This window comes from Balaenoptera musculus, chromosome 6, assembly GCF_009873245.2.
Source record: "Balaenoptera musculus isolate JJ_BM4_2016_0621 chromosome 6, mBalMus1.pri.v3, whole genome shotgun sequence".
Classification (NCBI taxonomy): Eukaryota; Metazoa; Chordata; class Mammalia; order Artiodactyla; family Balaenopteridae; genus Balaenoptera; species Balaenoptera musculus.
The window spans coordinates 26278041-26304914 of NC_045790.1; the positions used below are offsets into that span (position 1 = coordinate 26278041).

General features: G+C 35.5%; 2 protein-coding genes across 5 annotated transcripts in view; one reads left to right on the forward strand and one right to left on the reverse strand.

Moving 5' to 3' along the window:
- Nucleotides 1-26874, forward strand: part of LOC118897018 (centromere protein P) — a 234680-nt gene that overhangs the window by 70881 nt on the left and 136925 nt on the right. For all 4 annotated transcript variants that reach the window (XM_036855745.1, XM_036855746.1, XM_036855744.1 and 1 more), the window contains exon 5: nucleotides 3114-3210. In XM_036855745.1, the coding sequence (XP_036711640.1) occupies nucleotides 3114-3210 (97 nt within the window). The remainder of the gene's footprint in view (nucleotides 1-3113; nucleotides 3211-26874) is intronic.
- OGN (osteoglycin) lies at nucleotides 6324-22077 on the reverse strand. Its single transcript, XM_036855742.1, has 7 exons — nucleotides 21922-22077; nucleotides 20650-20898; nucleotides 19124-19220; nucleotides 13598-13756; nucleotides 11368-11570; nucleotides 8968-9063; nucleotides 6324-8158 (listed from the first exon to the last, which is right to left on the reverse strand). The coding sequence occupies exons 2-7, from the start codon at nucleotides 20821-20823 to the stop codon at nucleotides 7988-7990; spliced, it is 900 nt and encodes a 299-aa protein (XP_036711637.1). The 5' UTR covers nucleotides 20824-20898; nucleotides 21922-22077; the 3' UTR covers nucleotides 6324-7987.

The window sequence follows — 26874 nt, forward strand, 5'->3', positions numbered from 1 at the left end:
AATCAGACATGGACTGATTGGGTCCAAATATATAGCGAGTGTATTTATATCTTATAGAAACTTAGTTATTTTTTTTTATTTAATAAATTTATTTTATTTTATTTATTTTTGGCTGTGTTGGGTCTTCGTTGCTGCGCACAGGCCCTCTCTAGTTGCGGTGAGCGGGGGCCACTCTTCGTTGCGGTGCGCGGGCTTCTCATTGCGGTGGCCTCTCCTGCTGCAGAGCACAGGCTCTAGGCGCGCAGGCCCCAGTAGTTGTGGCACGTGGACTCAGTAGTTGTGGCTTGCGGGCTCCAGAGCGCAGGCTCAGTAGTTGTTGCGCACGGACTTAGTTGCTCCGCGGCATGTGGGATCTTCCCGGACCAGGGCTTAAACCCATGTCCCCTGCATTGGCAGGCAGATTCTTAACCACTGCACCACCAGGGAAGTCCCAAAACTTAGTTTTAAGTTGAAATATAGTAGACATACAATATTATGTTATTTTCAGGTGTACTACATAGTGTTTTGACATTTTCATACATTATGAAATGTTTACCATGGTAAGTCTAGTAACCATCCATTCCCATACAAAGTTATTGCAATATTATTGACCATATTCCTTATGCTGTATATTACATCTCTGTGGCTTATTTATTTTATAACTGGAAGTTCGTACCCTTCACCTATTTCTCCCCCACTCCTAAAGTATTTTTTAATTAAGATACATGCCTTGTTTTTTTAAAATTAATTTATTTATTTTTATTTATTATTTTTGGCTGCGTTGGGCCTTCATTGCGGCACGCGGGCTTTCTCTAGTTGCGGCGAGCGGGGGCTACTCTTCATTGCAGTGTGTGGGCTTCTCATTGCGGTGGCTTCTCTTGTTGCAGAGCACAGACTCTGGAGTGCACGGGCTTCAGTAGATGTGGCACGTGGGCTCCATAGTTGTGGCTTGTGGGCTCTAGAGCACAGGCTCAGTAATTGTGGCGCACAGGCTTATTTGCTCCGTGGCGTGTGGGATCTTCCCGGACCAGGGCTCAAACCCGGGTCCCCTGCATTGGCAGGTGGATTCTTAACCACTGCGCCACCAGGGAAGACCTGTACCTTGTTGTTTTTTTTGTTTTAGACATAAAGCTATAGTGTAACATAACTTTAATATGCGGGAAACTAAAAAAATATGTGCAATTCGCTTTATTGCGATGTTTGTTTTATTGTGGTGGTCTGGAACTGAATCTGCAATATCTCTGAGGTATGCTTATATTCAGATCCTCTGCCTGTTTTATCTGATTGTTTGGGTTTTTTGCTATTGGGTTATGTGAGTTCTTTATATATTTTGCATATTAACCCCATCAGATATTTGGTTTGCAAGTATTTTGTCCCATTCGCCAAGTTGCCTTTTCATTTTGTTGATGGTTTCCTTTACTGTGCAGAGACTTTTCAGTTTGATGTAGTCTCGTGTTTATTTTTGCTTTGTTGCCTTAGCTTTTGGTGTCAAGTCCAAATAATCATCACTAAAAGCAGTGTCTTCACTCCTCATCTTGTATGACTTCTGCTGGCTAGAAGGAGCAGTCTTTCCCTGGGCCTTTTTGTTTGTTTTTTTAATTTCAGTCTGCTCTGGCATCCAGATTGGGATGTACAAGAGGTAAAAATGAACCCCAAGGAACTCATTAGCTGGTCCTCCCTTAATTCCTGAAGTCTCTACCTGTTTTGCTTCTTCTGTCCACATATCAGAATCTTCCAATATTTGCTTTATGTGTTATTTCCATGTTTCTAAATTGTAATTAATGGGAGCCTTCAGGTTCAATGTGCTTACTCTACTGTGACTAGAATGGGAACTCTACTCCCACAATCATTTATCAAATGAATAATTAAATGAACACATGCATCTTGCCTATAAGTTGCTCAGAAGTGTTTGTAGGTGTCAATATAACAATAGGTATAGTATTAAGAGAATTGAGCTAAATTCCTATGGGAGCTCATAGGCATAGGAATGAAATTATTTCTAGCTATTTTGGAATAGGACATATGGTGTGGTGGTGAGACACAATAAATCTGTGACACCAACTGGGTGTCCTCTAATTCAGTTCAATTCTGACACTACCCAGATTTAGCAGAATAGGACATATGGTGTGGTGGTGAGACACAATAAATCTGTGACACCAACTGGGTGTCCTCTAATTCAGTTCAATTCTGACACTACCCAGATTTAGCAGAATAGGACATATGGTGTGGTGGTGAGACACAATAAATCTGTGACACCAACTGGGTGTCCTCTAATTCAGTTCAATTCTGACACTACCCAGATTTAGCAGAGACCCACAGGTTAAGGGCAAAGTCCTCCATAAAACTGCTAGACTTCAGTAAAAGTTACAACCCAGAAACAGCCAAATGGAAACAATTCATAGACAAAGGTCTAGGGGTGGGGTGGGGTGCCGTGGGGGCTGGGGGAGGAGGATAAACATAGAGCTTCTGTGCCCTCTCTTCATGGAATCTGGGCACATCAGCCTCCTAGCACATCCACACGTTCACCAACCTGAAAGTGCCACTGAGTTTTGTTGTCCAGACGTTTTATTGGGGTTACCTTACATAGGCATCATGATTGGCCATGTGATTAAACTCCTCCAGCTCCCCTCTCTTCCCTGGAGAACTGGTGAGCCCACAGTTCCAACTTTTAAATCATGTGGTTGGTCTTTCTGGTGAACAGTCCCCATCCTAAGGCTACCTAGGGACCACCCTGATTCACCTCATTAGCTTAAAAAAGGCACTCTTGTCACTCAGGAATTCCAAGAGTGTTAGAAGCTCTGTGTTAGGAACTAGTGACAAAGCCCAGATATATTCTTTATTATACCACAGGTCATCAAATGAGACATCAAGGAGAAAGTGGCATTTGTGTGATATCTTGAAAGATGGGTAGGATTTAAACATTTGAAGATGGAGAAAAGGGAATTCTAGCCTGAGAAATCACACAGGGGCACATACTCAAAAGGGCAGAGTTCAGTGTATAGAAATATATTAAGTACTTTTTTAGCTTTAGTGTCGGATCTATAAAAAACAATAATAAGATAAAGCCAGATGGAGGGCTTAAATGAACGATAATAAACGATATTTATTAATCATAGAGCCTTTTATTTCTACAGAGCAGAAGAAAGAAGAGATTTGTTTATGTTTTTCCGAAGCCTACACTTCTTTGTGGAATGGTGTGAATATCGTAAGCGCACATTTAAACGTTTCAAGGTAGAGTCTAAAGTCTTTCAATTTAAACGTATATGGAAAGTGAAGCTGATGTTAATTTGGGGGTTTAAGGTAACATTCTTAAAGTTCTCAAACAATAGAAAATGTTTTTACTGGTTTCTAGATTTGTAGTTATTTGGTATAAATGAAGGAGGAATTCTTCTGTACAAGTCAGTTAACCATTTATATTGAAAGAATATAGTCTTATTTATTTTACAGTACACATTTTGAAAAATTCATCTGTCAAGGACACTTGAAGTAAAATGCCAAATGCTAATAAAGGACATAGGCATAGCAGCCTTGTAACGTCACAGTGTAATCTTTACTTCCTGAGCCACACTCTGTATTTTGAGCTTCTTATTTATTGTATATTTCAAGTTTAAATATTGAAGTCTGATTCTTGTAAAGTAACGCTTCTTAGGTCTGATACAGATACATTCAGAGACTTTTTTTTAATTGTCTTTGTTTTCTGTCATAACTAGAACTATATTTGGCTGCATTGTAATCCCCCAGGTCCTACTTAGTTAGATAGTATCAAATTATTGACAGCAGTGATGCACACAGAAACCAGTTCTGAAAGAGTTAACATAAATAATATATCAAGGTTCAGGTTCCCTCAAAATCCTGAGTGACTATTGTTTTTATGACTGGTACTAATTCTCATTTATTTTGGATTCTTTTTTTTTTATCATCATCATCATTATTTGCATTTTATTTGGTTGAGCTAGTAATATCTGTCAAGCATAAGATTTTCTTTAGAATGAAACATGTCAGTACCTGTACTGTACCTGTACTGTGGTCCCTTGCGGAGTGCTCAGGATTATGTTGTTTACTTGCAGGTGCTCTTGCACCAGAACAATTAAATAGCTCTTCTTCAGAATTGGTAAAATACAGTAATGATTGAGAAGTCTGCTGGCAGTTATGGTAATGAATCACCTAATACGGCCATTTACTTATACATTAGAATGGGTTGTGGGAAATGTGAGCACTAGTCCCATTTTCAAACTGATTTTCCTCTAGGTGCTTTTAAGGCAAGTGTAGAAGTATAATTGGTGTGTTTTTCCTGTAGAGGATAAAGTGCTTCTTTGAGCTGGTCCTTTGCTGGTGACAAGGTTACTAGAATGGAAAGAAACGTCACATTGTCGTGCAACCATCACCAGTAAAAATCTGTTCCATTAAACACTAATTTGCCATTCCTTCATTCTCTCAATAGTGTCCTTTGATGCATAGAAATTTTTAATTTTGATGAAGTCCAATTTATTTTCTTTTCTTTTGTAGCCTGTGCTTTTGGTGTCATATCCAGGAAATCATTGCCAAATTCAACATCATAAAGAATTTTGTCTTTATTTTTTCCTGAGAGTTTTATAGTTTAGCTCTTAAGTTTAGGTGTTTAATCCAGTTTGAGTTAATTTTTATATATTCTGTAAGCCAGCAGTCCAACTTCATTCTTACACATGTGGATATCCAGTTTTCCTAGCATCACTTGCTGAAGAGACTGTCCTTTTCTCATTGAGTGGTCTTGACACCTTTGTCAAAAATCATTTGACTATATATGCAAAGGTTTGTTTCTGGATTCATTATTCTATTCAGTTGGTCTGTACGTCTGTCCTTATGCCAGTATCACACTTTTGATTACTGTAGCTTTGTAGTTACATTTTGAAATGAGGAAGTGTGAATCCTCCAATTTTGTTCTTCCTTTCAAATTTCTTTTTGGTGTTTGGAGTCCCTTCAGATTCCATATGAATTTTGGTGGGTTTTCCCAGTTCTTTTAAAAATGTCGTTGGGAGTTTGTTAGGGATTGCTTTTGAAACCACTAGGTGGCGTTTCCGGGGGTTCCAAGGAGCTCCAGTCCTTTATGTCTCATCGTGGAAAGAATTCAGCAAGAGACAAAGTGATAGGTAAGTTAAAAGCAGATGGGCTAGAGGGTGCTGCGCCCTGAGAACTTAGTTGGCTACAGTTTTATAATCAAAGGAAAAGTGGGGAGGAGGAAAAGACCACCTTCTTACTCATTCTTGAGTAGACGTCAAGTTTCCATCATCAGCTAGTCCTCCAGGTTGGACAGGGGAGTTTTCTTGTCCCTACGTGGTCAAGCCAGGACTGTCATGGCACTATGGAAACATTATTTCAGGTCTCCATACAATGAGGGTCTTTCACTTTGAAATGCCACTTTTCCATAAATTATTGTTTTTTATGTGTGCAGAGAGCATGTCCTAGGGGTCATTAACTTACTGAGCTCACTGGGCAGGATGTGGGTCTCATGCCACCATTGTATATTGTTTGGGGGCATGTCTCATGTTTCTGTTGCATGGTTTTGTTGCTAAGCAGGCATGCTTGGTTTCGTGGTTAAGCAAACCTGCTTTCTTGAGCGATCATTAACTTACAGGGGTCTCCCATACTTTTCCTTTACTTACAGTCCCCTAGTGGGATTAACTATTTAATCACCTGCTTTGTCCCTTTACTCTGTTCCTATCATTTTGAAGTTGTTTTGGGTAGCACTGACATATTAACTATTCAGTCTTCCATTCATGAACACAAGATGTCTTCCCATTTATGCATATCTTGTTTAGTTTCTTTCAGGAATGTTTGTAGGGGTAAAATATTTTTAATTTTAATCCTCTGTTTCATTATCAGTGTCAAGAATGAAGCAATATCTATTTAAGATAATGGGGATCAGCATTATTTTACTTCATTATTTTATTTGTGACTTAAGGGTGTATATAAGGTTGTCGGGTACCTAGGTTCATATCTTCTTATCTAGAAGTCTCAAAACTATTTTTTAAGATAATTCCATAATTCAGACTTGTAAACCAGTGCTCTTTCCTAATTGCTATTTTATATAAATGACTGGCTTTTAAATTCTCTAAAATTTGAGAGTTATTTTATGGTGCTTTTCCCCTTTAAGTTTAGTAATATAAAGAACATAGGAATACATTATTATTCTGACATCTGGAAATGGGAAGGAAGTCTTTACTGACCCCTTTCCCCAGTGTTGGTTCCACCACTCAGCAATCCTTTATTAAGTTTGTTTTTCCAGATAAAGTTACAATTTATTTCTATTGATTTATTCAAGATTGTGATAGTTTAAATATTCTATTTTTCCAAATAAAACAGAGCCCTTCTGTTTAAATGGATTTTATTTTGCACTATTTACTATATATTCAATTTAGATGTGCTCACTATTATGCTAGCACTTTGAATGTATAAAGGGGATATTGGATGTGTTCAATGCGCTCAGTGAGCTTTCAGTCACAGAGAAATGAGGCTCGCACACAAAATGAGAAAGCAGTATAATAGTTATTGTTACCAGTTACCAAAATAAAATCAGTGAACGCGTTAGTGTTGTAGCAGTAATTATTGTGGCGTTAAGAGATCACAGGTGTTTTAGTGAAAAAATTTCATCTTGGGGTCAACCTTGACAAATGGGAAAATTGAAAAATAGGAGGTCATTCTAGGTACGGAAAAAACAGAAGCAAATGGAAAACCGCCAATAGTGTTTGTTCTGGGAATAGTATACAGAGACCAACTTGATTCTAGTGCATAATTTATGTTGGAAACAATGTCGGCAATTTTTATATACACATTCAGACTCTTGTTTCTAAAGCACTGATCATTTTATATGCAACCCCAAAGCATTGTGGAAACTAAGACTTTTGAGTGGGGTTTGTGCAAGAGGAAAGTAATTTTAGGAACTTTATCATCACTATTAGATTGAAGATGAATTCTCATCTTTAAACATACCAGTTAATCATGGGTCTCTAGAAAATGTTGCTGAGATGCTTTCTTGTGAATGTGTGGTCTGTTCTCAAGAACATGGATGTGTATGGGTGGGTGGGAAGGTGGTGTGTAGTAGTAACACCACAGAATTCACTTTGTTTTCATGTCTTACATTTGGATAAATTTATTGATGAGATTCTCATTCCTATAGTATAAAAAGAAAATATTTTGCAGTATATATCATAATTGAAAGCCTTTACAGTGGAGAATTTTATGGCTATGTTCTGAGAAACAGGATGGACTTTCAGGTTTTTTTATAAGCATACTGATTTTGATGTGTTTGGCTTCCTAAAATGTTTTATGGTGGACTTAGAATGTTAATATTTAGATTAAAGAAAATTTTGTACTATTTTACTGAAGCCTTTAATTGTGTGATCACAAAGCAGAATAACTGAACATTACTATATTAGCTCTTTATCAGAGAGTAAAATTATGCTTTATTTGGAAAGTTTTGCCTAGGTATGAGACTATATTCCTATTTCTGAGGCTAAGTAAAAATATAGTAGCTGCCTTAATAGAAAGAAAACAGAGTTCCTGCTTCATAATGAATAATGTATGAATGATAAAAGAAAAGTGAGAGATCCCTGGAAATATTTAGCTTTTCAAAGTTTTTGGAACATATGCCTTAAATGCTTTAGGGATCCAGTAGAAGCCAGGAAAGACAAACAGTTGAAAGTTTCTTGGACTTATCCTTTCACTTCATAATACGTCTTAAATGTGGGTATTTATATAAAAACATACCTTTTAAATGGTACTCTAGTATAAACTGCAGGGATTTTGTAATGCTGTTCAAATATTTTCACATTACTTTGTTTTGAACTTAGAGATTCACTCTTACTTTTTGCTCGTTGTTATATGTAAGGTTTTTTGAACATCTTTGCTTAAAACATAAGTTCCTTCATAGTAGGATACAAAATTAATATTAAATACTTAAGCTCCTTTAGACATTGTTGAGATAGATTATAAGTATGTGTGTACTTTAGCTTATGTGCTGCATTGATAGTGGTTAAATGTATGACCCTACAGGCAATCTTTTTAAGCAGATAAAACTGTTAGGATGTTTTCCCAGGATGATGGGATTGCCCTCCAAGCGTATCTCTTCAATGCGGTCCCGAATATAACTGGTGTCATTAGCCTTGCAGAATGTATCATCTGTAATTGAAGTTATGTTGTTAAACTAGAAAATAAAAGGGAAAAATTGTTTAGAAACCCGAAATCATTCTTTTGTATGTTGTGTAATGAGATCTCACAGAATATTTTATCTAAAAAGTGATTTCTAAAATATTGTACATACTGTGCATATATCTTCATGGTAATAAAAACCCTTGCTGAGCAATCTGAGCCTCCCTTTTTAAAGTCTACAGTATTACTTTGGAAGAACAGACTACTGGCTATTTCTAAGAGCAAAACCCATATAACAGAAATTTCTGAGTATAAATAAGATTATAATAGCTGGATAAAGTATCCTATTCTAGAGTGTCAACTCAAAATGGGTACTGTTTCCTTAAATATACTTTAAAGAAATAAAAAGAACAAATGGGAATTCTTACGATGGTAAAAGACCACTTTTAGTTTATTTTTATTCCCTTTTCACTTTTCTATTACCCTAAGTTGATGTTGGACAATAAGGTCAGCTGGGAAGTCTCCAAAAGCAAGTGTTTACTGCTATTTGGAGAAAGAAACATAAACCAGAGGTCTTAGTGTCCCCTAACTTCAAATCCACATGTCAGGTTAACTAGGAGATGCCAAGTGCACACCTGGAGACAAATCCTACTATAAGAGCAGACCTCACACCTCTTGTTACTGGTCCTTTGGTTGTACTCTGGATAGAACTAGGGCTTCTGGGCAGGAGAGAGCATTTGGCTAAATATTAATACTTTTGATGGGCAAAATTTACATGTAAATAAGTGATCTTCCTAATGAATCGTAAGATTGACCCATAATAATTTGAATTAAAGTCAGATAATGTGAAAGGAGCAATCATACCTGAAGATGAATTACACGCAGACTTTCTGGTAAATTAAGAGGCACAGATTCCAGGGCATTGTGGTCCAAGTAGAGGAAGGAGAGGTTATTCAATTTCTGTAAGGAAAAGGTGCTTTTGCTTAAGTGTTATTGAGCTCATTGCATTTCTTCACATGATTCAAGCTATATACACACATATACATATGTATAAATACATAGGTATAGATATAGACACATATCAATACTATTAATCATTGGTATGGTAGTTTTAGGTTTGTTGGGATTTTTTTGTTTGTTTTGTTGTTGTTGTTGTTGTTTGGTGTTTTTGGTTTTACAAGTAGTATATTTGGTCCTTTACGAAGGGCAGTAGAGCCCTGATGCATCCCCACATTTCTGTCCACTCATCTCACTTCTGAATACCATCATATTCAGCCTCAGCCCTCATGCGAATTTCTGGGGCCCTTTAAATTTCTCTTGGGAGCAGGTAATAAGGTTAATTTTTATGCAGGATTGTATTTGCATCCTGGTACTGCCATAACCTCTCTTGAACCTTCAGAACTTTCCATTTCAGCTCCACCAATTTGTAGTAAAATGAATATTCCTAAGAGATGTGTATGCTTGTTAGTAAGATGTCTCCCAAAGCAGTTTATTAAATACGTAGCTAAGTATGACTTTTTTATGCCCCAAGGACTCTACATTGGATTACTCTTCATGATCAGTAATCCATTATTGTGTATAATTTTATAATATGATTTCAAGATGTAGTTTCCCCTGACAATAATCTTTTACCTTACCTTTGATATGCATCCTGTGACAGAATTTGGTAATTTTTTTTTTTTTTTTTTAGAATTAATTTGCTGTTATTTTAATCCTTTCTTAAGCATCCTACAATTCACCATATGGGCACCAAGCTCCTGTCTTCCCCAGTGGGCCTCTTTAACATGGATTAGAGTAACCTGATTTTACCAGTGGCTTTGGCAGCCTAGGGCATTAAGCAAAACTAGAAAATATCTGAGTTTATCATTTTCATGCCAACTTGTCATGAATCCCTTCTGTAATCCACGTGTAAAATCCAAAATATTCAAACATTCCTCTTGTGAAATGTTGATTAGCTCCTGTAGGTCTTTTTTGTTTGTTTTGTTTTGTTTTATAAATTTATTTATTTATTTATTTATTTATTTATTTATTTTTGGCTGCATTGGGTCTTTGTTGCTGCACGTGGTCTTCCTTTAGTTGCAGCAAGCGGGGGCTACTCTTTGTTGCGGTGTGCGGGCTTCTCATTGTGGTGGCTTTTCTTCTGGAGCACGGGCTCTAGATGCACGGGCTTCAGCAGTTGTGGCTCACGGGCTCTAGAGTGCAGGCTCAGTAGTTGTGGCGCATGGGCTTCGTTGCTCCACAGCATGTGGGATCTTCCCGGACCAGGGCTCGAACCCGTGTCCCCTGCATTGGCAGATGGATTCTTAACCACTGCGCCACCAGTGAAGTCCCTACTCCTGTAGGTCTTTAACATGCCAGTTATTCAAAGGTTTACCTGCTCAAATTGCATATCTTCAAATTACAAGCATTTTTTTGTTTTTAAAGTGAATCCAGTTTTTAAAAGTCCCCTAAGAGTCCCTTAACTTCTGAGGAACTGCTAGGAGTTGTCATAAGGAGCTACAAACCTTCCTTTTTAACGAGGTCTTCTGTTGCCAACAGTAGCGTGATTGTCTCATTCTTTTATCTGGGGTTTCTTCCAGGACTGGGAATGAGTACACCAGAGCTATGGAAGTCCTGGGCTGAGGTTGCTTCCCTGTAGACTCTGCATTTTGAGACAACCTGGCTATCTAAATCAGAGTAAATCACCTTGCCCTTTTCATGTGCATTTATTTTCTTGATTTACTAAATTAAGAAATATATGTAATTTTTACTATATACAGAATTTTGTATTAGGTGCCATCACAGAATTCAAAAGAATGTCTACCTACAGAATTCTATGGTCTAATACTTTTAAGTATTAAAAATAAAATTCAGTGTTTACTTTAGAACATGATTTTTTCTGGTGTTTGTAAATTACTAATATTGTAAGGAAAAAAGAAACACAGGAACACTCCCATTTTGAGGTTTTGCAGACTGTTGGTGCCATGAGGGTGCAAACCTTGTCTGTATAAATAAATATTGCTGTGTGAACAAGGGAAAAAGATGTGACACCAGGTAGTCCCATGAAACAAGATAAAGGTATTTTAAGTGAGGTACAGGCATAAGCTAGACTGAATAAGCCTAGTAGTATCACTATTTATCATGTAAATAATATCTTCATTTATTACATTAAAATAGTTTTAAAACAGAATTCTAGACCATAGTTTCTTTTTCTTTTATCATGTTATTATTGGCTGTATAACTGATATTTTTATATTGTGCTCAGTCATACTATAAAATACTTACTTTGAAAGCATTTGCTTTGATTCCTCTACTCTTGATTTTGTTGTATTTTGCATTAAATAAAGTAAGCTTGGGAGGGAGAACTGGAAGTTTCAGTAGTTGATTTTCAGCTAGTGTAAGTTCTTCTAACAGCGAAAGTTTTGAAAAAGTACCATCTTCTATATCTTCAATCAAATTTCCCGTAAAATCAAGTCGCCTTAAGTTAGCTTGAAGGAAAAATATACAAAAAATAAGAAAATTTTTAAAAATATATGAAGTTAAATTCTTAATTGTCTGGACTGAGGAAAAGCATTTGTTTATCAAGTCATTCAAACGTCTTTTATTTTTAGTGCCTAGCAGAGTGTCTACAATTAGTAGCTCAGTAAGTTTTGTTGAACACTGAGCATCTACTCTGTGCTTGACACTGATGGTGTTTCTCACTGAAGTTCTAAAACCTCAGGTTTGGAAGGGAACTTAAAGTTAATAGAGTCCTTCCATCCTTTTTTGTTTGAATTCTCAGTATGCTCAAGTAGTTTGAAAGAAACTCTTTGTTGCAAATTATGGAAAGTAAGCATTACATCTGATTGAATAAAATCATGTAAATATTTCTGGATTTTTTGCCAGCCTGTTGTATTGTGACTGTGGATATCTTTTCTTAATCTCTCCATGCCTTATTGCTTGACAACAATAAAGGCAAAAATATTCCCTAATTTATTACCGTGATGCATACTGAGAGATAGAGAAATTCAATATGTGTATTTATGTGTGCATCACTTTTGTCCGTCTGGGATGATTAGAAAATATGGTCCCTTCTCACTATTCAAGGTGGTCATGTCTATAAAGTCAATGCAAATGCTGGATTAGTGAATATGGAACCATTGCTCCTAGGGAATATACAGGGTTAGAGCCTCTCATCACACATTTTCATCAGCCAGTCAGTAGAAAATGTTATGTGTGTTTCTTTTTAAAGGCATCTTACTTAGTATATATTGTTGATACATTAACATTGAACTCACAGCCATCAGCACTGTAAGTCACACTTAAAGATTACCTAACATGTGTTTTCTCTGTAAGGCACATCACAGCCTTCTTGCAGTTAGGAACACTAGACAGGATTTTAGCACTATACTTAGGGAGCACTTTAAACAGCAAAAAGCACAAAAATGTGAAAAATGTGGCACTAAGTAGACTGTAAACAGGATACTTGTTTACAGTATAAAAGCTGAAACAAAAGGCCAAGCATCTCATTCAGCCTATCCTGGATGGCTCAGATTTTTTGCCACTGTGCATATGTCTGCGAATGACCATGAAAGTGCCAGAAGTATTGATTTTGGGGGTTACAAATAAATGTTATCAAGTAGGTGAGTTTGAAAACATGGAATCCACAAAAGAGGAACAACTGTATTCAGTCAGTTGGGAGCTACTGGTGACAGCATGAATTCAGTTATGGCTAATCTTGTAAATGTATAGTGGGGCCAGTGTGCATTTCTTGGTGTGACTTTCTTCAGAAGCCCTTGACAGCATTGGAATCTAGAAAATTTATGACGGATTAGTGATCCAGACTTGGACTTCATACTGCAGAAGTAGGGGATTTTGGTGTGCTCATGGCAACACCCTCCTGGCAGCTGTTGTAAGCTTTGATTGGACACCAGAAGTCCAAGATTTTTAATGACGTGGGAAGGAGTTAAATGGTACTGCTCTCAGCATTAGTTCCGTATTAGAGTCATCTGAAGAGTTTGGTTGTGGTTAATGACAACACCTGGGCCTCTAAATTTAGAGACCTAAATTAGAATCTCTGGGGACTAGGACCTGGTATCAAAAATACTTTAATATGCAGCCAGATTTAAGAACCATGAGTTAAAGTAAGAAAAAGCAGTTTCTATGTTTTCATAGTGAAGGTAGAAAATAAAACATTGTCATTGGAGAAATATCCTGATTATATTTGTACTGCTGACTGGCTGAGGCAAATGGATCTTGAAATATTGGGGTTGATAAGATATAGTTGCCCATATGTTAGATGGGCTGTCAACATAGACTCCGAAGTCACCAGTAAAGAAAGATGACAGGGAACATCTGAATGGAAAGGAGATTCACCAGTAAACCAGTGGATTTTTGTGAAGTGTGGTGGATACTTAAAATACCTCAACAGTCACTACCGTATATGTGATAGGCCACAGGTACCTAGAAACTTGTGTTTATATGAGTTAAATACTAACACGAGTTAACACTAATATCTTATTTAAAATTAACTTACGTATGTCTGCAAAATCTTTGGCAGTCAACTTTTTAATTCTGTTGAATCGTGCATAAAGATAGGCTGATTCCTTCGGCAAGGGTGGTACAGCATCAATGTCAACTTCTTCACAGTATACAGAGCCACTTAAACAAACACATAGCAGGCATGTGGGCATTTCTAAATTGGGAAACAAAATCATAAAAATCAGTAGTTTAAAAATATTTGACCTCTAGTGTTAAAATCCTTGCTATCATGAATGTTATTACCAATTTGAAAAGATCCTTTACAGAATTACGGGTGATAACAGGAAAGACGTTATGGCCATGATAGCTAGTAATCTATATTGTATCTGATAACTCACCAGAATTTTATTTTAAATTCTGTAATCCACAATCTCTTTTATTCTCCTATCTGTTTTAGCAGTGATCATTTAATTGCTGAATTGATTGACAGTTACATTTCTTCATTGGAGTATCAAAAATCATAAAGCAGGACTTAAGGTAAATATTAGCTTGATTTATCACTTGGAGTGGTGCAAACACATTTCTAATGAGTTTAGAAACCACTTAGTTAAATAAGCAAACTATTAACTTAAAAATTGGAGTCATCATGGGCACTGTTAGAGTCCCTATTGTACCCTACGTCATTCATTGCATTTACTTGTCATGCATCTTTCATCTCTTTCAACCTGCAACAGTTCCTTAGTCTTTGTTTTTCATACCTTTTACTGTTTAGGAAATTTTTGAATTTTTTAAAACTTTTATTTTCAGGGCATTTATTTTGCAGAATGTCTTTCAATTAGGGTTTATATGAGGTTCCTCATTTTTTGGCAGGAATACCATGGAAATAATGTTACATCCTCAGTGTCATGTATCTGTCTCATTCCTTATGATGCTGTCTTCGGTCACTTGGTTCAGTTAGTATCTGCCATGGTTCTCACTCTGTAAAATTACTGTTTTCACTTTGTAATTTGTACCTTCTAGAGGAGTACTTTGAGATTCTAAACATCAGGTTTGTCATCAAACTTTCACCCTCTAGTTTTATCATCTGTTGAAGATTCTTACTTGAATCATTTATTACTAGGATAATTGCCAATTATTTTCTAATTCCATCATTTCTTCTACATTTGTTAGTTGGCATTCTGATATAAGGTGGAACATTCCCTTCTTATTTGTTTATTTCTGTCAGTATGAACTTATGAATTCCTCATTCCATGGGTAACGTATCCCATAATACGTTACTGTCTTATTTATTTTGATAATCACATTGTCACAGATTAGTCAGTGAGAACTCTTAAGCTCTGTTTATCCTCCCACAGCCTTTTTATGGTTCCATGATATACAGTAAGTTGCACATATTTAATTTGTATAATTTATAAGTTTGGACATGTGTACATGCCCATGAAACCATCACCACAATCAAGATAATTAACATATCCATCACTCCAAAAGTTTCCTCATGCCCTTTGGTAATTTCTCCCTCCCAGCAACCACTAATCTCCTTTCTGTCATTATATGTTAGTTTGCATTTTTGAAACTTTTATATCAAAAGAATCATGCAGTATACACTCTTTTGTCTGGCTTCTTTCACTCTGCATAATTATTTTGAGATTCATCTGTTTTTGTATGTATCAGTAATTCATTCCTATTTATTACTGAGTTCATTCCAATTTATTCCATTGTCTCAATAAACAAAATTTATACTGTCATCTCTTACGGACATTTGGGTTGTTTCAAGTTTTTGGCTATATCAAAGAAGGCTGCCATGAACATTTATGTATGGACTTAACGCTTTCATTTCTCTTGGATAAATACCTAAGAGTAGAATGGCTGGGTCTTATTATACGTATGTATTTTACATTTTGAAGAATGTCCTAAACTGTTTTACAAAGTGGTTGTGCCATTTTACATTCTCATTAGCAGTGTGTGAAAGTTCCAGTTGCTCCACATTCTTGTCAACATTTGGTATGTATGGTTGGACTTTTTTATTTTAGCCTTTCAAGTAAGGTTTGTTGTGGTATCGCGTGTTTTAATTTACATTTTCCTAATGACTAATGTGCTGAGCATCTTTTTATATACTTATTTGCCATCCACATATTTTTTTGTGGTGAAGTGTCTATTCATATCCTTTGCCTGTTTTTTTAAATAAGTTTTTGTATTATTATTTTTGAATTATAAAAGTATATTCTGTAGATGTAAATCATTTGTCAGATTTATGTTTTGCAAATATTTTCCTTCAGTCTGTGGCTTGTCTTTTTATTTCCTTATCAATGTCTTTTGAAGAGCAGACATTTGGGGCCTTCCCCAGCAGTCCAGTGATTAAGACTCCGCGCTTCCACTGCAGGGGGCACAGGTTCCATCCCTGGTTGGGGAACTAAGATCCCACATGCCGCGTGGTGGGGCCAGAAAAAAAAAAAAGAAGAGGAGCAAACATTTTTTATTTTAATGAATAACAATTGATCCCTTTATATTGTCTGGATTTCAATGAGCAGGTCTTATACATCTTTTACACATTTATACCTATGTATTTTTTATATTTGGATTAATTTTAAAAATTAGTTGTCTGCACTGTTCTTTGAGAACTTACTTATTTTCTGGCATGCTAAGATGTCCCAGACCAATCTTGCCCTTTCCTTGCCCCAGGCCTGAAATCAGCTATTATTTCCAGGAGTACTGGTCCCCTTTAGTGGAGAATGGTATTCAGAAACCAACATTTGGGTGTGGATGTGCTCATTGCTACTGGGATCTCATTGCTTCTGGGCTTTTTCAGCAAAGAGGCCTGGGAAATATATGTATTTTTATTTGGCGCTCTCTTCATATATAATACACATACATACACACGAGTATATGTATATAGACATGGACATAATAATACACAAGTACACACATGCAGACATATATACATGTATATATGTGTCATATGCTCATATGAAAACATAAACACATCATATGCATATTTTCACATACACACTCATACAGGGAGGCAAACATGTATATATCTATTTCTGTATCTCTGTATACAAACCAGGAGTTGATCCTGATATCTTTCATTCCACTCCATCTCCACAGTGTTCATTCTAGCCTTACCCCTTACCATATTTGTAACACCCTTCTCTGACAATGAGAAACCTGGCTCTCGTGATCCACTGTGCATTTACTTTACTCAGTCCCAGAACACACATTAAGTAGTTTCATTATTGCTAACCTATAATACTATGGAAAACAAACCTACCCACTAGGATTTTAGTATTTGCCTATTTTATTTTGTCTTTAGCCTGAAAGTATACAGTCAAAATACTGTGTTTAAGGGTTACTTCGATTAGATTTTTTTCCCCCTGTAGTGTGGTATGTTATTGATTTGAAATGCAATTAAGTTTCTATTTTTCTGTTTGTTTGCCAATTTGGGTTCTTTTTATCTTATCCTAGTTGGTTTTATTTATAAATGTATTTGTTTGTTTGCTTATGTGAATATAACATTCTAAAATCAAATCTACACAACAAGTGTATACTCCAAGAAGTTCTAACACCTTCCCCCAGTACCCCTAGTTACCATCTCCCCCTCCTTTCCACCCCTAGTCCCATCTGTAACCCATAGGTAACTAGTCTCAGTTTTTTAATTCCCCTTCTTGAATTTCTTTTCACAAAGTGGGCTGATGTATGTATATTCTCTTACATCCCCTTCATTCTTAGGTGAAAGACAGCATACTGTAGATACTCTATTGCATTTTTTTTTTCACATAATCTCTTCTGAAAATCACTCCATATTAGTTACAGAGATAATCCTCCTTCACTTTTACAACTGCACAGTATTCCCCTGGGTGGACGTACCATACTTTATTCAACCACTCTTCAATGTATGGATAATTAGATTGTTTCCAATATTTTGCAATGCTTCAGAGATTTTGCATATGTGTTTTCTTACTTTTGGAGGTATATCTTTCGGGTGAATTCCTAGAAGTCAATTGCTGTGTCACAAAGTAAATGCATATTAGGTTTCGTTAGATATTACCAAATTCCTGTCCATTCTACCAATTTGTATTACCACCAGCAACGTATGTCAGTGTCTGATACCCTACACTTTTGCCAATGGAATATATTAATATATTTGTCAGATAGGTTAAAAAATGTTATCTCAACATAATTTAAACTTACATATGAGATTGAACACCTTTTATGTGTTTAAGGGTCATTTTTATATCATTTTGTGAATTGTCTGTTCATATCTTTTGCCCATTTTTCCAATGGATTTTTGATCAGTTTCTTTTTCCTGGATTTTTACTTGTTCTTTAGAAATTAGAGATATTAACTCTTTATCAGTGATATATATTACAAATATTTTTCTCAGTTTTCAGTTGCCTTTGGCTTCGCTTATGATGGTTTTTGCCATGCAGATGTTTCATTTATAGAGTCAAATTTATTGATCTTTTCTATATTATCGTCTCTGGATTTTGAGATACCGCACACCCAGGTTATCTTCTACTATTTGTATGGTTTCACTTTTTGCATTTAGACCCTAATTTATTTGGAGTTTTTCTGTGTAAGATAGGGATCTAATTGTATCCCTTGTCAGTTGACTACTTAGTTGTCCCAGCCCCAGTTTTTTAAAATATCATCTTTGCTTCAGTGATTAAAGATGTTACCTTTATTATTTACTAAATTTCTACATGTATTTCTTTCTGTCTGTGGACTTTCATTCATGCACCAGTATTACACTTATTATAAGTATGCAGGCTTTAAAGTATGTTCTGATAGGTGATTTCATGCAGGTTTGATTTTCCTTCTGAACTTGAGGATCAGCCTTACCAGCTCTTTAAAGAAGTTCATTGTTGTAAATTTAGGGAGAACTGACATCTTTATGATATTAAATCATCCTATTCAAGAGCAAAGAATGTCCTTCCATTTCTTCAAGTCTACTTTCACTATGATACTTCTCAAATTTCTTAAGATATATTTTCTGGTTTTGTCCATTTTAATTTTATTGTAGCAATATAGAGATTAGTGTGTGATTTTTTTTTCATATTGTCATGTGAAGTAATGTTCTGTGGTAGAGCAAGAATAAACCAAATAGAAACTAATAAGTAGGACTTTGTAATTTTATAAGTTTTCTATTGTTTTAATTGAAATGTACATTATAATTATTTATATCTATAACTATGTCTCTCTTCTGTGAGTTTCTTAAAGACAAGAATTATATTTTATTTACTTTATACTCAGGCTACATAGTATTTGAAAATAACTGGTGTTTAACAAGTATTTCTTCAACTGATTTTATATAGACAGAAGCACACACTTTGTAGAGGCTAAACTTAGACTAAACTTTGTTCTTGAATGTTCCTATTCCACGTTTCTCACTCATAATGTGGGATGGCAAATGATGAAAACTCACAATATACCTGTTTGACTTTATCATTAGAGATAAAATTCCACTGTTTGGATCTACTATATCCTGATGCAATTTTTGATTACTATAAGGAATAAAGTTCCATTATAAGCTATTTTTTAAAGCTCCTTTAAAAAAATTTGATGATAGAGTATTCATACTTACCATCATTTTCTTTCTTGGGGGATAATGGTTTTACACTCTCATCTTTTTGTAATTGAAAACCTTTCTCATCGGGTATTATTATCATAGTTTCTTTTTCCTATTGAAAAAATAAACATTTATTATCAGGTGTGACAAAGACCAATTTGGACTGTAAAACTGAGGGATTACAGACAACATTCTCCCATAAGTGTTCTGGTTGAACAGCCTCTCCCCTTTCCATTTGTCTATTAAATGTCGTTGAATTCTACTCCACTTCGCAAATATCTTGGTCCCTGCATTTATATTAAGTTAGAGAGACTCCTAAAGCAATGTAAAGAGAAGAAGCAGATAACTTTTTACTTACTACTTTTTAGGGACCAGGAGATTTTTGAAAGTATTCTTTAAACTGATTGATAGATTCAAATCAGCCATGTGAGCCAATGACTTGTTGTTATAGTGGGCCTTTTTTCTCCCTAAGCTATAACTATATATACCTATATTATATATATGTGATAATAATAATACTAGCATATTAACGAACTCCATTGAAAGAAATTGTAGTGTTAACATTTGCTCATCTGTACTAAAAAAAAGAAAGAAGCAATTATAACTGTTCAGTCTTAAAATCTTTGTCATCTTATTTATAGTGGAGAACTTTTGAAGCAATCAACATTGTTACATATTTGGCTGCATTACTCATTTTCCATTTGTGTGTGTGTGTGTATGTGTGTGTGTGTGTGAGAGAGAGAGAGAGAGAGAGAGAGAGGGAGAGAGAGACACACATACAGACACACGGTAGGCAGGCAACAGATACTTATGTGCTGTATTAACTTTTTCCTTTCCCAGTGTTCATTTCTGTGTGCCAGTAAAACCACAAGTAATTACTTAGCCCCCGTACAAGTAGAATATGAAGATGTGGTATGAAAGTCATCCCTGTAGACAATGACAGTTACAGTTACTTGGTAAAGTGATGGAGTCTGAATTGTTCAGACCGATTAAAAATTAAGCTATATTAAGTAGTTTTCATTTTTTGATACTGTGTAGTTGACATATGTGAATTATTGTGAAATGCTGTAGATACAAAATAAGCAGTACTCTTTATTTCCTTGAACCACTTCTTCCTAAAACAATAAACCTTAAGCTGGTGATTCATTTTTATTTCTCCTAATACACATTTCTCCTATTTTATTTTAATATGCATATATAGGACATTATGTCATATTACTTAACATATAAATCTCAACTGGTCAGAGATCATCTTAAAGTTTAATTTTCTTTAAATTTTATGTTTTAAATTTTAGTTTTCCTTAAATCTTATGTTTTGGTTGCTATAGATACTGTTTGGTTATCATGGATTCTATGTATTAATTTCGGAAGCATGCATACTTTAAAAATATCATCTTAGGACAGTTATTTTGAATTATTTTGAAGCATTTAATGTGCATTTCCTTTCCTCTTACCTTATCAGACACATTCAGAAAAAACAAAAACATACATTTAAATGGGCGACTATTTTAGAAATTAAATTTAGAGTAGAAATAAAATACCTTAATACTTTTTCCATCCAGGGATTTATCCTCATAATCTCGGCTAAATAAGCTTTCTTCAAAATTATCTGTTCCATAATCATAGATAGTGCGTGAATCCTGCTGAGATGGTGGTGCTGGCTTTATCAGAGGCACAAACAGGAACAGGAGAAGTGTAGATTGCAGAGTCTTCATTTTAGCAAAAATGAAAGTGGCTGGAAGTTAATAAGCTAGTGGCCTGCTGACTGTGGGACAATACTCCCTTTTTCCCTGGAAATAAAAACGTAGACCATTGAAGCAATATTTAAAAGCTTAGAGGACTTTTTGGCAGGGTATACGCAGTAGGGACCAGAGAACAAGTATTTAACCCTTAGTGATCTTTAATTAGATGCTAAAAGTTTTTGTGTATCAGCCACATTCTGAAAAATAGTTTCAGAAAATGGTTTTGGTTCCTTTTCTATCAAATATCCAAGCAATGTTGATAATTTCAGTTTTTTAATAATTAGGTGCCTTGAACAAAGGTACTTGTTTGTAATTGAAGTCTTCTTAGGATACCTGTAATATAAACAGTTAAAATGAAGTCCCATGATCCTGTCTCATGTGAGTTAAAAAATATCATATTTCAACTTTGCTCCTTTATACACACTCTTGATTGTATTGGTATGAGCAGAAACAAGTTCCAGGAACAGTTTCAAAATTTAAATTTTAAATTTAACATTATGAAAAGTAGTCATTAACACTTACTTTTAAGTGGTACAGAATATGGGAAAAGCCATAATTTAAATTTTCTTAGTTTTATAATTTTTATAGATATCATTTCTTTTAGTTAATAGCATTTCTTTTAAAATTTAAACTATGAAAAATGCAAAAATAGTATTGCAGGCTAGAAAAAATATAGAACTTTAATCAAAGATTTAGAGGGAATGAAATGGGAAAGATTCTTTTAGGCTCACTGCTGGATTTTATCTGGTGGTGCACATTTTACACTTTTTCATAAGTAACTTCAGACAGAATCACTCATAGTTGCTGGTGCTGCATTGTAGATACCAGTTTGTCAAAAATCAATGGTTGAAAATTAAGAATAACATGGTTTTGTGACTTTTGCAGCACCTTGTTCTTGCCTGCATGGACATTAAAGTTATGCAATGATATACTTAAGTGCTTGTTAAAAAATAATTGTTCAAAGTAACTGAAACATAAAAAAATGAAAGGTGGCCTTTACATTTACTATGATTGTTAGATGTCACATTTTAACAAATGATATTTAAAATAATATGTGAAAAAAGAGCCTACCGTTGTAGCTGTTTTGAAGTTTTTTGTGGTTTTCCTCAGTAGATGGTCATGGCTTGCATTAGCCCCAAGTGGGAGGGTGAATGAGAAAAGCTGTGGATTGATTTCAAACTGCTGAATAGAATTTCAGGGCCCAACAGCTTTAAAAGCAGTTTCCATGTGGTAGAGATCTTTGCCAACATTCTTTCTCTAGGATGAAATGTAGTGTGTTGTACTAGAGAACTGTGCTTAAAATATTTGTAACTGCTGTACTCAGATTGCTTCTACTGATTACCATAATTTTGTTATTTTTACCTTGTGTAATAAATACTCATGTTTTTGTGAATATTAGTTTATGAAGATGACATAGTTTAAAAATCATGCTTTTCATTTTAATGCTTTCCCAGGAGATAAACCATCTGCTTTTTGAACGAAATAAAACACCAAACTAAAGCATAATCTATGCTCTTAATTTTATGAAGAGTAAAAATGTTGTTCTAGTACTTTAATTAGTATATAGCTAAAAAGTTTCTGGTGTAGAAATTAGTTATAGCACAAATTATTTTTTAGTTTAGTCATTTGGGGTCCCTCTCCCCCTTTATTTTGTTACATATAACAAAAACTCAAGTGTCAGAATTAGCTTTTTAAAAATAAATTTTATTTATAATTTGGGGTTTGATAGTAAAATATATTTTTGTTTGCTAAATGAAGGAAGCTGTTTTAATTATTTTAATATTAAATTTGATTTTTTTTAACTTGAAGTGGTATTTAGATAACTGTGTGAACATCTTTAAAGATTTGTTTAAATTTTATCACTCTTTGGTACTTTTAGCAGTCAAGGTAACATTTCTTTCTCCTCTAAGCTAAAAATTCAGTAAATATGGATATGGATAAATACTTTATTAAAAAGTAGAAAATGAAAGAATACTAATTTGTTCTCTTTTCTATTCAAAATTGGCTTTAGAGTTTTTTGAATTAAAGCTTGGATAAACTAAGACTTGAATACTCATGTTTTTTTCTGAATGTGAATTATTTTAAATTTATTTGTGATATTCTCTGGTTTTGGTTGATGTAAATTGTCAATTTTATGGCCTTAAAATCTTTGAAAAGATCTAATAATGAAACAGCAGATATTGATTTGTTTTCTGTTGTGTGGCAGGTTTAATGGGATGTTGAGAAATGAACTGCATAGATGTTGAATAGATTTAGAGAATCTTAGAGATTCATGGTTTACTAATGAACACAGTTTGACACTTTGTACTAATGAAAATTATTTTGTGGATATAACATTTTTTTCTTGAAAAATTATGACCAGTAAATATAGTTTTATTGGCATTCATTTATTTAGTAGAAGTTTATTGAGTGCCACTTCTCTGCCAGTACTACAGAAAAACAAACTCAGACAAACAAAATTCATTTTCTCCCCTCAAAAAGGAAGGGTGTGTAAGTTAGCAAGAAGGGCAGCAAACAAGCGACAGAATGCACAGTGAGAGACCTGCTACACAGAAATGTGCACAGAGTTCTGCAGTGGCCTGGGAAAGGGTGAAGCCACAGAGGCTGCACCATACTGACTTCTCTAGAGAAAATGAGGGGCGGGGGCGGGGGCGGGGGGCAGGCCGAGGGAGAAGTGCTCTAGGAATGGGAGCAGCACACAGGTGGGGAGGGTAGATCATTAAGGAAATGGATAATTAGTTGTATATGGCTGGAGCTTGGAGGGAGAGAGAGAAGAGATGAGGCGGGTGGCGCATATTAAGAGATCAGACAGGGGACTAGAGGTCAGATTAAGGAGAGTCTTTTATACCTTGCTGAGGTGTTTGAGTTTTATTTGTAGCCAGTGAGAGACCACTGAGAGATTTTTAAGCCAGGGAGTGACATGATTCTATTTTCATTTTAGAAGTATCCCTCTAATGTTGCATTTCTGAAGAATATCACTGCTTATCTATTTTATTGGTTATTTATTACAAGTTTAATGGTCTAAAATAACACACATTTATTATCTCACAGTTTCTTTGTAGCAGTCATGCACCCATAATCATATATATGCCATCTCTTTGCAATATTGTGTTGGTTAGAAGCAAGTCAGAGGTCACATCCACACTTGAAGGGGAGATGACTACACAAGGTAAGATTCTAGAAATATTCAGAATTACACTGGAAAATATGTATGTTCCCACCCACAGTTAGCCAGACTTTAATGTTTGAGAGCACAGTCCCCAAAACCATCCTCATTTCTTATACCAACTGAAAGTTTGGGGGGTTCCCCAAACTACCCTCACATTTGATAATTTTCTAGGACTCATGGAACTCACTGGAAGCCATTCTATTCATGGTTATGGTTTATCACAGGGAAAGGATACACATAAACATCAGCCAGAGGAAGAGACGCATTGGACAGAGTCTATGAGGGTTCCAAGTGCAGAGCTTCCATTGTTCTCAGGATGCGTTACCCACCCGGCATTGATGTATGACAAGGAATATGGGTATTGCCAACCAGGAAAGCACTACTGAGCCTCACAGTTCAGTTTTTACTGGGACTTCATTACATACGCATGATCAATTGATTGAGTATCCCACATGGTTGAACTCTGCCCCCAGGTTGACTGATACTATATGACACATCCTAAATCACATGGTTGTCTTTCTGGCATGGCCAACCTAAGACTATTTGGTATGGCCCATCCCACCCTAAGATTGGATGTGTTAACCCCCATTCTAAACAGAGATAGAGATTACCTCCTAGAAGCTGACAGCAAAGCCCAAACCCCTCTTTGGGGTCAAATTCTTTACTACATAGTTTCCAGTATAAAATATGTTTCAAAGTTAGATTGTTTTCTACTCCAGAAAGAACTATTGTATCCTAGTAGAAAACTATTTAGCTTTCACTGAACAGTAATAAAAGATGAAAGCGAAGGCTCAAGAGCAGGCATTTATCCAAAATTGAGAGGGTTATCTCTGTGGAGTTTTTCTTGGTGACCCTGTCACATTATCCTTGGTATCTTTATAGGGTTTTATATCTTTGAAGGTGTCCCAGAATTTTGCCTTGTGTAGTCATCTCCCCTTCAGTGTGGGAATGACCTCTGACTTGTTTCTAATGAACATTCTAGGGTTTTATGGGAAGTCTGTGATTTGAATCTCCATCTCAAATCTCTGCCTGTGCCTGAAGCCTAGTTGTTTGGTCAAATGAGATAAAGATGCGAACCCAAGTACTTCCCAGACTAAAGGCTTAAGTTTAAAGGGAGGGGAATTATGACTCAATATAAAGAAGGGTTAATGTTAAAAATGTATCGTATTTGTGATTTTAATTTTTCTGAGTAGTACATAAGTCTACGTATAATAAATTTGCAACCTAAGCATGCAGTGACAGACATATCCATAAATGCCGTGCTATTTACTTGCTAGGCATACCAGGTTATACTTATTTAGTAAATTGGAACATGTAAGAAACTTTGGATTTTTAGCGGTTATGATTTAATTTTGTTTCCAGCTGCTGTTATTCTTTATTTCTAAGATTTAGAAAAGATGGATTTGGAATCAGGAAATTGGGGTTTTAGTTCTAGCTTTCCTTGGGTCATATGAATCCTTTGCTACAGTAAAAGTATACAGAAGAGACAGGTTTATTTCTTCTGTTTTTTTCCCCATGGAATTGGTTTAGTATGTTACATGATATGTATACATCTGCATTTTGGGTTAGTGGTTCCAACTTGAGGAATAAAGTAAAAATGTATAGTTTTCAGGTAATAGTTAAACACATGCTAAACATTCTCAACCAGTATTATTGTAAGCAAATTTATTAAATATCCTTTATTTTTATTTCCTTTCTAATATGTTTGCTAATTAAGCTTGGGTTCATGGTATGATTTGGATTTATTTGTTAGTGGTCACAAACACACAGCCTCAGAGCTAATATAGCTAATACTTTGAAGTGTAATGAGAAAATTGATGAATTTTCATCTTTTTCTTTCCTGATATAAATATATCATCTGGTTTTGTTTGCAGCTCTGGTAGGAGGTAGAACTTTATTCTTCCATCCTCCTAGGGAAAGCATTGGTGGTTATTTGTTTTGTTTTCTTTTTAATGAGAAATACTTGGGGTAAGCATGAGTTCCTCTGGACATTTTTGAGTAACAAAAGATGGTTGTTAACCTGCCTCCTTACTTGGCCCTGCAGCTGGGGGACATTTTGTGACATGTTTATATATACATGCCTTTAAAGAGAGAGCAGAGGTGACCTCTTCTTCCTAATAGACAGGAAGAGTTTGACTACTCTAACCAGAGGAGCCAGGCAGCCAAGTGCCTTTTGAGGGGTGGAGGGAACTCTGCTTCCCACCCTTGTAGGCCATCTAGAGGTGCTTTGGAAAGCTGAACCATCAAATAATGACTTGGAATATGTTTGTTGTGGGTATATGATTTAAGCTCCCTCCTCTCTCTCCCTAATGAAATCTTTAGTAAATTCTGTCTTGTTTACTAATCTTTTGTACAAGTGGAACCTTGCAAGGAACCTGAAAGATGCTAACTCCATTCTAGAGGGTCCCAGAGAGAGCGCCAAGGCATGCGAAGCACAGCTGATGGCTGGCGGCACATATATCCAGTGGGCTGCTGGGCTGGACATACTGCAGTAATTACTGCTTGTAGGGTACCTGTAACTGGCATGCAGTTTGTTAAATGCTTTGGTATGTACACTATCTCTGCTTGTCCTTGTAACAGCCCTGTGAGAACCACCTTCCTTATAGAAATGCAGAAAGGGAGGCTTCAAGAAGTAACTTACTGAGAGTCATCTTGCTTAGTTACAAGTGTGAAGTCAGGCTTCTACGAAGGTATATCTGATTTCAAATTCCTTGTTACGAACTGCTAAACTGTGCAGTTTTTTTCTTCACTAAGCCTATTCATTGAAGATTAAAATGTATTTTCATTTGTCAATTTAGGAGGAGATAAAAATAGGTGCTCCAGAATTCTGAAAATTTGGAGGGTTTTAACTATGC